At 36.4% G+C, this 13,975-nt stretch overlaps 1 protein-coding gene across 1 annotated transcript; it reads left to right on the forward strand.

Annotated features, from left to right (window-relative positions):
- The first annotated feature begins 10,289 nt into the window (after positions 1–10,289).
- On the forward strand, positions 10,290–11,267 carry LOC107261032. The gene is made up of 2 exons (XM_015717534.1): positions 10,290–10,571; positions 10,722–11,267. The coding sequence occupies exons 1-2, from the start codon at positions 10,290–10,292 to the stop codon at positions 11,265–11,267; spliced, it is 828 nt and encodes a 275-aa protein (XP_015573020.1).
- Positions 11,268–13,975: the final 2,708 nt, after the last annotated feature.

Here is a 13,975-nt window from a genome sequence, read left to right on the forward strand (position 1 = left end):
AGGGAATTTTACCTTCTGATTTACTATAGAAGGAACTTCTCCTAAGGCATGGTAACAATCCAAAAGTTACTAGGATGTCCAGGATGATGAACTCCACCTAGGATTCAATAGGACTCATCTTTACCAATTCTAAGAACGTTCCTTCCATATCTCTTTTCATCTCGTCATAGGCCCTTATGACCATATTTGATGGTTTTAGGTCCTTTGCAGTCGTCCCTAGTTTAGGGAGTATGCGAGAAGGACAAACATTGAGGCCTGACCCATCATCCACCATCACACATAGGGTTCTCTTCCCTTTTACTTATGTTGCTATATAAAGGGCCTTATTATGGTCTCTTTCCTCAAGTGGTAGGTCTTCATCCGAGAAGGTGATCATCTGGTGGTCTTGTTAGTTACTATTTTGATAATCTCCTGAGGGGTAGCTACTATGCTAACACTTATACCAGACAAGGCCTGAATTAGAGCTTTTCTATGGTCCGATGAATGCATCAGCAGTTCCCAAACATTGGTTGTATTTTTCTCCTTCTTCCACTGTTTTAGCAACACGAAATCCCCATCTTTAAGTGCTTGCTTCAGCTCTTGTACCCCGGCTTCCGTACCTTTACCTGCTGGCTTAGTTTTAGAATCACTGCCTCTTGAGATGTCTTTAGCCTCGGTGTCTTGGACTTCACACTCATCCCTAGAGCTATACTAGATGTCAATAGCCATGACCGACTTCTTTTCCCTTTCTTTATGAACCTTCAAGAGACAAGGCTCACAAGCGGCTTGATTGTCATCTGATCAACAACCACTTGACATAATATCCTTAAATCGAATTTCAGCCAAAAGAGGCCTCGAATATCAGACCTTGAAGTTAGATTTGTGCGAGAGTTGTCCTAACAAGTCTGCACATTCATACTGAGGCAATTGCCCAACCTCCCATTCTCCAAAGTTGATTAAGTCTTGAATTTCATGCCTAAGACGGTTGCACTGGTCCATCACATGCCCGAAGACCTGGTGATACTCACAATATTCACAATTGTCAGGCTTAGGACCGTCTTTTGGCGATTGGGGCTTAAGCTTCCTACTCCATTTTAAGTGTTGGAACACCATGGTTAGTGATGCCCCTAGCTCGGTGAAGGTTCTTTTTGGGCTATCCGGTTTGCCTTCTAGCTTGGGTTGTGTATGTGTATGAAAGAGTTCGTGACCTCTTCTTCGCTGAAATCAGTGTTGATCATGGACACTTGGTTTGAGGGTGGTGTGTTATTATAGTTTGGCAAGGGGTTTCTTCTAGTGCTAGGTTGGTCAGGGTTGGTGAGTTTCCAACATTGATAAGGTCTTCCATTTCTTGCTTTAGCCGGTTGCAGTTGTCGATGTGGTGGCCAGGTGCTTGGTGGAATTTACAGTAGGTGTTGGTTTATATCTGTGTACGTTAGAGTTTTGGTGGGTTCTTGAGGGTAGTATGTTGGAACGTGCCATTCTATAACTATCTATCGAAGATCTTAGAAAGAGGTTGTTTGAAGTTGGAGAACTTCCTCGGTTGTTGCACAGCATTCACATCCATAGTCCTGCTCCCTCCAGCTTGATAGTTTGCCCTTCCACCGATTGTTACAGTCTTTCTTTTGTTATTCTCGATTTTCTCAACTTGTAGCCTATCATCGTACAAATCCATGAAAGTTTTTGGGTTCATCATCTATAACCTTCAACCCATCCTCGAAGAACATTTCGGACGACCATACGAACTTGGTCCTTTTAAGAGGGCTTGTTCTTCATCAGTCCAACCTTATTCCCACATCTAGTCAGGAAATCAGAAAAGGGCTCATTTGGCTTCTGCTTGGTGGATTCGAAATCCCTAATCGACACTTCTCAATGAGTGTTATAGTCATAATACTTGATAAAAGAATTACATAAATCGTGCCATTCAGCTTTGGCAAATTTTTCCAAACCGTGGTACTAGTTGACAGTGGGTCCTTCATGAGATAACACAAACAGCTCGACAATTTGGGTCCTGCTCAGTTAAGTAGTTCCCATGATAGTTATAAACTACTTCAAATGAACCTTCGGGTCACTAATCCTATTGAACTTGTTCATTTCAGGCATTCTAAACTTTGCAGGTAGCTTGTCTTCTCTGGTCAAAACTAGCTCTTCAAAACCATAGGTAGGGTGCAAACCTTTGATTTCCAGCATACCTTCCATTTTCTCAAGCCAGGCGCTCAGGCCACTTACAGCTACATTGGTAGCAAGGGCAGTCTCCCTCTTAGGCTGGTCCAGCATGAACTCGTCAAAGTCCCAAAAATTTCGAGGCACTCCCCTACTAGCTGATTCTTCAACATTAGCATTAGCTGTAGCAGTAGCAGCAGCAGCAGTTGCAATGGTAGTAGCAGTCTCAATGGCAACCACAACCGGGTTAACAAAAATGGGGTGATTAACCAGCATAATGGGAGCAGTAGATGTGGCTTGGTTTGCAACCATCCCAGCCAAGAGTTGTTGGAGCTCTTCCTGAATCACACCCCTCAAATCATCGATAACAGTGTTCTTCAGGATCTCAACGTCTTATTTGTTAGCTCTTTCATTGGCCATCTCTTCGGTAGCTTAGCATCTTGGTTTTTCAAGGTGCTCTAATACAACTCAAATTCTCAGAGAAATAGGTACCTTTTCCAATCTCCCACTATCTTGCCTCTTCCAACCTATAGGAGAATCTGTGTGGCTAAAAAATAAAGGTTAGTATGATGCATGATATTTGTGAGATGCGTGATCCATGTGTAATGTAGAAAAATAAGAAAAAGAAGAGGTTAGCACACACAATAGTATACAATTCATCCTTCCACCCTTATTACTCTTGCACATGGTTCATGGTGAGTCTTTCTTCCCTAGGATTTTTGGGTATAGAATTCCTATTAATAGGGGATAGTAAGCTCTCAAAGCAGATTTAAAACAAACAAGGCAATGTTTCTCAGTATAAGTATAAAAGCCTGCATATTTTGGGCCTAGAGCCTAGTTCCACATTTTTGGGCCAAGGCTTTTGATATTTGGGCTTTAAACACTCATAAGGAAAAACATTTCATATAGCAAGTAAGAGGGCTCCTAAGAGAGATTATTACGATCATTACCTCAAGGGTCCATACAAAGAAGGAGATTCACTCATTACTTGTGAGTGATGGTTAGCCAGTATTGCAATTCTAGGGTTTGAGTGGAACCAACGAACCACTAACCGATGCCATTGGAGCTATGGGGATCAAAGTACAAAAAATGCATCAAAAAATGGTGTAGTGATGCAAGAATAATCTGTTAAATAATAAAACTAAAGGCAAACATACATTGGAATCAAATTCTCTTATCCTAGTGGAGTCACCACTATGGCCGGTGGTTTTGAGCGTGCACCCAAGTTTCTTTAGCGACTATGACACTGTAAGGCTTTTCAACCTAATTGGTAACAATGCTAACTAATTACTGAAACTAGCGTAGAGATGGAAGTCATCACCTGGGTAATCACTAGGACACTTTTACTAATCAGTGGTCTTTCTCAGATTCCATAAGGAAGTTTACGCCACAAAATCCAAAGATGGATCCATAAGCCAACTTCTTTATTTTTGTATATTAGTCTTTAATTTTATTGTTTAACGAATTATTCCCTATAAACACAAGCAATTCATACACATGCATACCAAATACCACACATAATTTATCTATGTGTAATCCATTTTATTTGAGCCTAGCCGACATGAGAGTTGTTAATCTAAATTACTAATTAATTATGTATATAGCCCACATTATCTTGCCCATTACAAACTATGCTTTTGATTTCCAACCATTTAGGCCTAATAGACTACTTATTATGACAAAGCCCGTTTTGTGTGAACTTAATTCTAATAAAACCCAATCCTAACAAAGACATGCCAAGGCCCACTAAGTCTACTTCAATTTTAGAGTTTAAGCCCCCTTAATGTTGATTAGCATATTGGACTACAGTTTTCATGTTGGATCCAATTTTAGTCCTAATTCTATATGGCCTATTTTAGTTAATCAATCACATAAAACATAATTAATCATACAAAAAGAAAAAAAAAACAAGCAAAATAAGATGTAGGAAATAAATCTAACTATTGGACTACAATTTTCATGTTGGGTCCAATTTTAGTCCTAATTCTATATGGCCCATTTTAGTTAATCAATCACATAAAACATAATTAATCATACAAAAAGAAAAAATAAGCAAAATAAGATGCAGGAAATAAATCTAACTATTACAATTCGTCCTACAATTAAAATTGCAAATAAATTAAAAAAACCTAAAACCTAATACAGTACACAAAACTGATGAAGATACATCAAAACTCGACAAGAAGCCAAAAATTAGGACAAAAATTCATAGAGCTGATCGGCTCTAAGGTCTTTATGCATGTTTCCTCGCATCCTTAGAGCCGATTTTCATATGCACAGAGTGTAAAAATCAATTAGATATGAAAGAAATAAAATAAAAATAATAGAAATCAATCGATTGATAAAAAACTAAAAAAAAAAACTAACATCAAAACCTAGAAACTAAAAAGTATAGTAAACAAAGATAGCAAATTAATCATATAATCCTATTAAACATATTTAGTTGCTGAATCATAACGAAAATATAAATATAATCATTAACCATATGCATGTAACTAATCATATTCAAAACCCTAATTGTCAATATTATCATATTCAAAACCCTAATGTTCTTATTATCAGATTTCAAAGCCAATAAATTGAAAAACATGCAGGTTCATAAGAAACCCTAATCTAATCATTTTAACCATATAAAAACGACCATAGCAGTAATTCTATTCATGTTTTTAAAAGACATAAAATAATAAAAAAATGGAAAAGAACTAGTTTAAGATGATGATAGATGCATTTTTGGGGGAACCCTAAGGTTGTCACTGTAGTTGATGATTCTTCGAGTCTCAAGTGATGAAGATGTAGTTGAATCAAAGACTGATAAGGAATCCAGTGCTGGATCTGGTGTTGAAAAACCTTCTGTCGGTTAAAAGAAAGGTTCCTAAAATTAATTCTTTCTTCAGTAGCCTTCTTTCTCAGTGACTTGAATCTTCTGCCTAATGAAGAAGATAATTTCTTCCTTTCTTTCTTTTCTCAATATTAGCTTTTACACTCTCTATTTCTCTTTTTACTTTTTTTCTTTTTCTCTCTGTTGATTCCTATTAACCCTATCCTTAGATACCTCCTTCTATTTATAGAAGGTGGGGTTTCAAAGGAAACCCTAAAGGAAATGATAATCTCAGATCTTTTTAAAAAAAGTTAATAAATATCAAAATTTAATTCTTTAAATTTAAATAAATATCATTAAAAATCCATGATTATCATCATAAACCTCCTAGAATTTGTATCTGGACATAAAATCATAAGAAAACAGCGACAAAGTGAAAAAGCCCCAATCGGCACTATGTAGAGCCCATTAGCTCTATATAAGGGAAGTTCAAAATTTCGCAATTAGGTCCTTGAGTTTATGAAATACCTCATTTTGACCCTCAAAATTTATTTTTCTTAACAATTAGGTCCAAATTAATTTTAAAAAGATAATTTTGGCTGGATCAACCACAACTCTAATCTCGGATTCGCCCATCCTTCGTCTTTTGAGACCCGAGAAAGCAATAATTTTCATCACAGGGTTTTCCGTAATTCTCTCGATATCTAAATCCGAAAAAGGGATGCTGACATACCCGAAAATGGACAATTACCAAATTGACTCGAAGCAATGAATTGTCCCCTAAAATGGAAGCCTCTGAAATCATAAGATTAACAGACATGGTTCCTAAATCAATATGTGTGGCTCCTAAATCGACGGGTGTAGTCCCCAAATAGCAGGCGAAGCCCTCAACCTAAGGAGGCAAAGCCCTTAACCTAAGCAGGCGCAGTCCTTAAAAATCTAAGTAGGCATGGTTCCCACATCTAATCAATGATGAAAGTTCGAGGCTTACGAGGCGTGGCTTTTACAGCTCAGAGATATCCTTTTGTCGTATCCTTGATATTTATGTGATAAGTGTTAGAAGAACTTACTTTTAAGTCTTGTTTTATCTTAATTTCTCCTTAAATTGAGTTTAATTTATTTGTTAGATTTTTTTTTTAGTCTTTTTTAGGTACTTGGCAAGCTTGCATGACAAGAAGGAGTTTTAGCATCAAAATACATGAAAAATCAGCCAAGGAGCACTTGTTTATCAAGGAATGGAGAATCACATAGGGACGACACAGGAAGAACCTTCCTGTCTGGCCTTCCCATGTGAAGTTTAAAAATTGACAGGTTGAAGGAGTGCATGACCTAGGAAGCACACGCCCGTGCTGCTTTCCCGTGTGAGATGAAAAAAATGGCAAATTGTCCAAGAACGACATGAAAAGAGGACATGCCTGTGTGCCCTTCCTGTGTGACTAAAGGATCATCTGAAGAATGATTTTGAGCTAAGGATGCCACACGGCTGTGTTGTGCCAATGTGAATCATAAAAATACACTATTTAAAGGAACTTTTTAGGGTTGTTTTAAGGGAGTTCGATCATATTTCATTTCTAGAGAGAGAAACACTTAGAGATTTCATTTTCCTTTCATATTTAGGATCTTAATTGATGATTTCTCAAGGAAGAACATCATTTCCTTCATTGCTTTCTAAGACGAAAGATTCAAGATTGAAGATTTTCATTCTACTCTTCTATGACTAGTTTGAGATCTTCTTCCCCTAATCTTTACTTCTTTATTGTAATGTTTTGGAACTAATTTTCTTACTTTTTGGGTTTTGATAAACCCTAATTTGTTTTGTATGGATTGATTCAAAGTTAATGGATTAATCTCTTTTATGAGTTGTTTTGTTCATTTGATTGCTTAATTTATCTAGTTCAATTAAAAAGTCGACATATTGATTGGGATTTGTTTTCATAAACTGATTAGAGATAACTTTTTATGAATTGATCACATTATAAGGATTGAAGATTAATTCGAATACTAGAGATAAATCAACAAGATCATTTCATTCAATAGTTTCTTAATCTTAATACATGACTAAATGAGTGGGTTTGAGAAGAGATTCCTCTCCCTCCTCTTAGGAATTAGGGGTTTAATCACTTAAGAAATGTTTAAACCTAATTTTATGGAATGCCAATTCAACTCTTGATTTGAATTAATTATTATTTGTTTCATGAAATACTTAACTTATTAGGGGGATTCACTACCTAAATAGGCTTTATCCTTGATAAATTTAATAATCGTTTTAATCTTTGTTTTCAAGATTATTTACTTTTAAAAATTATTACACCTAAAAAACATTTTGATTTCTAAGCATTAGTGAATGATTGAAGGTAGTACTCATAATTAGATCCCCAGTAGAACGATACTCTTATTCATCATTATATTACTTGATACGATCAGTGCACTTTACTTTGTACGGATAGCGCGCATCAAGTTTTTGGCGCTGTTGCCGATGATTCTTTTCTATTATGATTTTATTAGTAATTCAAAAACTAGTGATTTAGCATTTTATTTTTCATGTGATTTATCTTTGTTGTGTTTGTGTTTTCTTTAGGTACCAGAATCTGTGTATGACACGAGCTAGTTCGACATAACTATTCGCTTTTGAACTAGAGTTGGAAAGAACTTTGAGGAAGCAACAAAGAGAAGAATGAGAACGGGCTATAGTAGAAACGATGGTGGAGTTGCAAAATCAGAATCAAGAGGAGAACCAAACCAAGAAGGGGAATGGTTAAGAATGGCAGCTCCACCGAGGGAGAGAACCATGCAAGAGCATGCACATCCAACTTTTAATGGGCTTACATCGAGTATTGTAAGGATGAATATTATGGCAAACAACTTCGAGATCAAGCCTAACATTATTCAGATGGTGCGAAATAATTACATGTTTGATTGTTTACCCAATGAGGATCCAAACACTCATTTGGATGATTTTCTGAAGATTTACAATACCATCAAGATTAATGGGGTATTGGATGATTGATATTCTTAATATTACACATGTTTGCATGCTTGATTTTGAGTTATTTTTAGGGAAAATTATGTGTTTTTGTATTAGAATCACCCTATTTTTAGTTTCTTTTGTGTCTCAGGTGTTTTTCTAGGTACATAATCAAAGTTAGAGAGAAATCAGACCAAAATCGGAAAGAAACGGACTAATCAGGCGTGTTAGAGTGTTCAACACATCTTGCCAACACGCCCGTGCTGAGGAGCATGGTTAAGATGAGAGGGTGTATTGAAATGTCTTACCTATGGTGAGAAGAAGTGATTTGCAATATGGTTTTTAAGAGTGACACAGCCTAGGAGCATGTCCGTGCTGAACAGTACGGCCCAAATCCAAGCCGTGTTGAAGAAGGCCAGATGTACAATTTTAGATCAACACAGTATGGATCTAGGCCATGCTGGTCAGCATGGCCCAAATCTAATCCCAAAACCTAATTTAAAAGAAAAGAAAAAGAAATGGAAAAAGAAGGCAAGGGATTCTAGAGAAAGAGAATTTCAGGGTATTCAAGACAGACTTTAAGAGCAACCTTCCAAACGATCAAAAAGAGGAAAATAGAGACAAATTCCACTTCAACATCATCCATATAGCTGTTTTTGAGGATTGGATTGAAGATTCAAAGGAAAGAAGAAGGAGATCTTGAGTTTTATAGATTAGATTCAGAGTTATTCAAGAGGGGATAGCATTTCCACCATTTAAGGAAAGAGTGTTCATATTCTTTTTTATTCTTGTTTACTTTGTATTCGATTTTTGTGTTAGTTTAATCATGAACATTTGTAACTAATCTTATTAGACCTATTTGGGGTTGATCTTTAGCCATGCTATGCTTGTTTTGTGCTTAATTGTTTGGATTGTTGATTTAAGATTGTAGTTTTCATTCAAGTATAATAAAATCTATTGTTTCTTCTTCATTATTGAATCAATTTGAGAACTCCTTTGTAATTGAGAAATTCAATTGAGTTTGGACAACTACTTGTATGATTAAGTGATTTGCATCTTAGAGATAAGTGTAATAACTTACTGGAATACGAACTAGACATTCTTATTAGCGGTAATTTAGAGATTAATGTTATTCTAAAATCAATTGTTAGGAAGAGATTCCAACTTTAGATCGTTAGGATTAAAAATTGGTTAACTCGAGAGAGATGCCAATTTATTTAAGAGATTATCCATATATCATAATTCTTAATCAATCAATTCATAAATTATTGTTTTTAAGTCGGCTAGTTAAAGGGAATTCCCGATTGGGTTAATTCATCTCATTGTCTTTTCCAAACTTTCATTCTCTTTGTGAAAATTTAGTTTTCATTTGCATTCTCAATCAATTTTAGTTAATGATCTTTACCACCTTTTGATCGGTTAGATAATATGAATACCGTAGTAGTAGTAGCTTCTTAGTTCCCGTGGGATACGACATTGATACTTGCCATAGCTAGATTAGATTCGATAGGTACACTTTCTTGTAGGTTGCTAGTCATGTTTAGCCAACATCAATGATGTTATTCGATTGAGGCTATTCCCATTCTCGTTGAGGGATAAGCCAAAGAAGTGGTTGAAGTCATTTTCAACTAGGACATTTACGACCTGGAATCAACTGGCCGAGAAATGCTTGGAGAGATATTTTCCACCTTCTAAGATGACCAAGTTTAGGAATGACATAGCAGGGTTTCTTCAACAAGAGAATGAGACTCTGTACAAATGCTAGGAACATTTCATAGGATTTACTAAGGAGCTGTCCACACCGTGGTTTATCTCTATGGCTGCAAATTCAGACATTCTTTAATGGACTGAATTATGTAAGTAAACAGTCTACCAATACTGCAATAGGTGGATCATTGAACAATAAGACTCCTGAGCAAGCTATGGAACTTATTGAGGATATGGCAGTCACAAACTATCAATGGCAAAATCCAAAAGAGCAGACTCGAGTTAAAGGGAGTGGAATCCATGCGGTAGATCCTATGGTTGCTGTAAATGCACAGCTAGAGGCCATTAGCAGGAAGATGGATGCTTTGACTATGTCTTCATCTGAAAGACAAGCATAAGTTATGACTTTTGATTAGTGTGGGGGTACTAATCAAAGTCAAGATTGCCAAAATGGTAATACCTTCGCTAAGCCGGAGCAGGTTGATTATGTGGGAAATGCTCATAGGTAACAGAACAACCCGTACAGTAATACCTATAACCCAGGGTGGACAAATCACCTAAATTTCTCTTGGGGGAATCAAAAAAAGACCTCCAACCCCAGGTTTTCAGCAGCAAAACCAGTAGTAGGCTCCTCCTAGAAGGAGTAATCTAGAGGAGATGATGGAGAAGTTTATCTCGACATCCGAAATAAGGTTTCAGACTACTAAGACTGCTCTTAGAAACCAGCAAGCTTCAATTCAGACTTTGGAGAATCAAGTGGGGCAGATCGCCAAGCTTTTGAGTGAAAGGCCTCCAAGAAGTTTGCCGAGCAACACAGAAGCCAACCCTATGGAGCGGCTTAAGGTTATTACATTGCAAAGTGGTAAAGAGCTCAAAACTAAGATGAATGAAGTATATGAGAATTCTACTATGACTAAGAAGATTGACGATGAACAAAAGGGTGTATAGGATGAAGTAGAGGATAAAGTAGAAGCAACACAAATGCCTACCCCTTTTGTAAAGGAATATTAACCAGGAATACCCTTTCCAACATGTTTTCAGAAGGACAATTTGGATACACAATTTAGTAAATTTCTTGAACTCTTTAAGCAGTTGCATATTAACATACCTTTTGTGGAAGCTCTATTGCAGATGCCCAAGTATGGGAAGTTCTTAAAGGAACTCCTCTCTAACAAGAGGAAGCTAGAGCAAGTATCAATGGTGCAACTGTCGAAAAAGAGCTCAACGATCATTCAAAAGAGACTACCAAAGAAGCTAAAAGACCCAGGGAGTTTTACTATTCCTTGCTTTATTGGTAATTTAAATGTTGATAATACACTTGCTGATTTGGGGGCTAGCATTAGTGCTATGCCTTATAATCTGTTCACGAAACTAGGGCTGGGAGAACCTAAACCAACACTTATGAGTATTCAATTGGCTGATACATCTATTGTATACCCTAGGGGTATCATTGAGGACTTGTTAGTAAAGGTTCAAGAGTTTATTTTTCTTATGGATTTTATGGTTATAAATATGGATGAAACTGTTAATGTTTCCCCTATTTTAGGAAGACCCTTTCTTGCTATAGCTAGGGCCATCATTGATGTTCATGATGGTAAGCTTATTCTTAAGGTAGGGGAAGAGCAAGTGACCTTTTAGATCCTTTACGCTATAAAACATCCACTTGTACTTGATGACATGGGTGTTAGTAATGATAGAATTGAGCATGAGATTGTGAATTATATTTCATTTATTGTTGCTAAAGATCCTTTGGAATTATGTTTAGTACAGGAACAGGAAAAATGTGAAACACTAGGAGCTTTAAAATAGATAGCCTACCTTGAGGCGGCAAGGCTAATGAAAAAGCAGTCATTCTAGTCTATAAGATGCCAAAAAAGGAAAAGATGAAGCCTTCCATTAAAGACCCTCATTCTTTAGAACTCAAGTAGCTTCTAGAGCATTTGGAATACGCCTTCCTGATGAAAGGATCCAAGCTACCAGTAATCGTCAATTTTCCATTACTGGATGACCAAAAGGCTAAGTTATCAGAAGTCTTGAGAAGGAGGCGGAGGGCAATAGTTTGGAAAATTGTAAATATAAAAGGAATCAGCCCTTTCTTTTGCACACATAAGATGTTTATGGAAGAAGAGTTCAAAAATATGGTGCAACCTCAAAGGTGTCTCAATCCCAACATGAAGGAAGTAGTAAAAAAGGAGGTGATTAAGCTCCTCTATGCCAAAATTATCTATCCTGAGGTGATTAAGCTTCTTGAAGCAAGAATTATCTATCCCATTTTAGATTGTTCTTGGGTAAGCCTAGTACAAGTAGTGCCGAAGAAAGGAGGCATGATAGTTATGGTAAATGAAAATAATAAGCTAATCCCAACAAGAACTGTGACAGAATGGAGGGTGTGCATCGACTATAGGAAGCTGAATGATGCCACGAGGAAAGATAATTTCCCATTACCATTCATTGATCAAATGCTAGAGAGATTATCACGACATAAGTACTACTATTTTCTAGATGGTTTGTTAGGATATTTTCATATTCCAATAGCCCTTGAGGATTAGGAAAAGACCACGTTCACATGCCCCTACGAAACCTTTATGTATAGAAGAATGCCATTTGGATTGTGTAATGCACCAGACACATTTCAGAGGTGCATGATGGCTATCTTTGATAACTTAGTTGAGTATATTATGGAAGTTTTCATGGATGACTTTTCTGTCCATGGAAATTCATTTGAAGAATGTTTGGAGCATTTGCAGAAGGTATTGATAACATGCAAGGAGACAAATTTGGTGCTAAATTAGGAGAAATGCCATTTTATAGTACAGGAAGGCATTATGCTGGAACAAAAAATCTCTAGTAAAAGAATTAAGGTGGATAAAGCAAAGATTGAGACCATTGAGAAACTACCACCTCCCTTATCTGTCAAAACTATTAGAAGTTTTCTTGGGCATGCAGGTTTCTACCATAGGTTCATTAAAGAATTCTCTAAAATAGCTAGACCTCTTACTAGACTATTGGAGAAGGATGTCCACTTTATATTTGATGAGGAATGTGTTGCAGCCTTCACCTCCCTAAAAGCCAAGCTTATTAACGCCCCAATTATGATAGCGCTAGATTGGAGTCTTCCCTTTGAGCTAATGTGTGATGCAAGTGACTTTGCATTTGGAGCCGTTCTTGGTCATAGGAAAGAAAAGAACTTTCAGCCCATTTGTTACGCAAGTAAAATGATGACTAACGCGCAGGCAAACTACACTACTACTGAAAAGGAACTACTTGCGGTTATTTTTGCTTTTGATAAATTTCGATCATGCTTGATTTTTTTCAAAAGTGATAATATACACTGACCATTCAATATTGAGGTATTATGCACTTTGCCATGTGTGGATAGCACGCATCATTATGATTTGTCTCCATTTATTTAAACGCATTGCATGCTTATAAATTTCGACAAACTAGGGGCAGATGTCGGCACCTATTTCCTTAAACTAAATTTCGAGGGAGTTGCAGAAAATCCTATGACGAAAGTTACTACCTTTTCGAGTATCGGGAGATGAAGGACAGGTGAATTTGAGGTTATGATTAAGGCTAATCCAAGCAAAATTACCTGTTTAAAATCAATTTGAACTCAATTATTAAGAAAAATGAAGTTTGAGGGTCAAAATAATGAATTTTGCAAAATTAGAGACTTAGCTGCAATTTCTTTTCAAACTTCCCTTGTGTAAAGCCCATCGGCTCTATATAGAGTCGATCGGTTCTACACAATGACAATTAGGGTTTTTTCCTTTGACGTCATTCTTTCTTGACAGATACATATTCTATAAGGTAATTGACAATAATCATGGATTTTATTCAAATTAAGGGATTAATATTGGATATTTACCAACCTACTTTTTTAAATATCTAAGATTATCAATTCCTTTAGGGTTCCCTTTAAAACCCTACATTTATAAATAGAAAGAGGCATCTTGGGTTAGGGCTAACAACAGAGGACAAAAAACCTAGAGTGAATAACTAGAGAGAAAATTTACAAAAACTAAGATCAATTTGAGAAAAGAGAGAAAAAAACTTACATTCATCATTAGGCAGAAGGGTTTAAGTCACTAAGAAAGAAAGCCTTTAACAAAGAACTATTTTCTTGGAAACCATTTTTTTAAGTCGACAAAAGCTTTTTCAATACCACATCCAGCATTGGATTCCCAACCCATCTCCGATTCAACTGCTTCTTTATCACCTGAGACTCGCAGAAACATCAACTACGGTGACAACCTCAGGTTCCCTAACATGCATCCATCAACATCACTCTAAACTGGTTTTCTTGCATTTATATTTTTTATATTTTCCTTAGAAACATTATT

Source organism: Ricinus communis, chromosome 2, assembly GCF_019578655.1.
Source record: "Ricinus communis isolate WT05 ecotype wild-type chromosome 2, ASM1957865v1, whole genome shotgun sequence".
Classification (NCBI taxonomy): domain Eukaryota; kingdom Viridiplantae; phylum Streptophyta; class Magnoliopsida; order Malpighiales; family Euphorbiaceae; genus Ricinus; species Ricinus communis.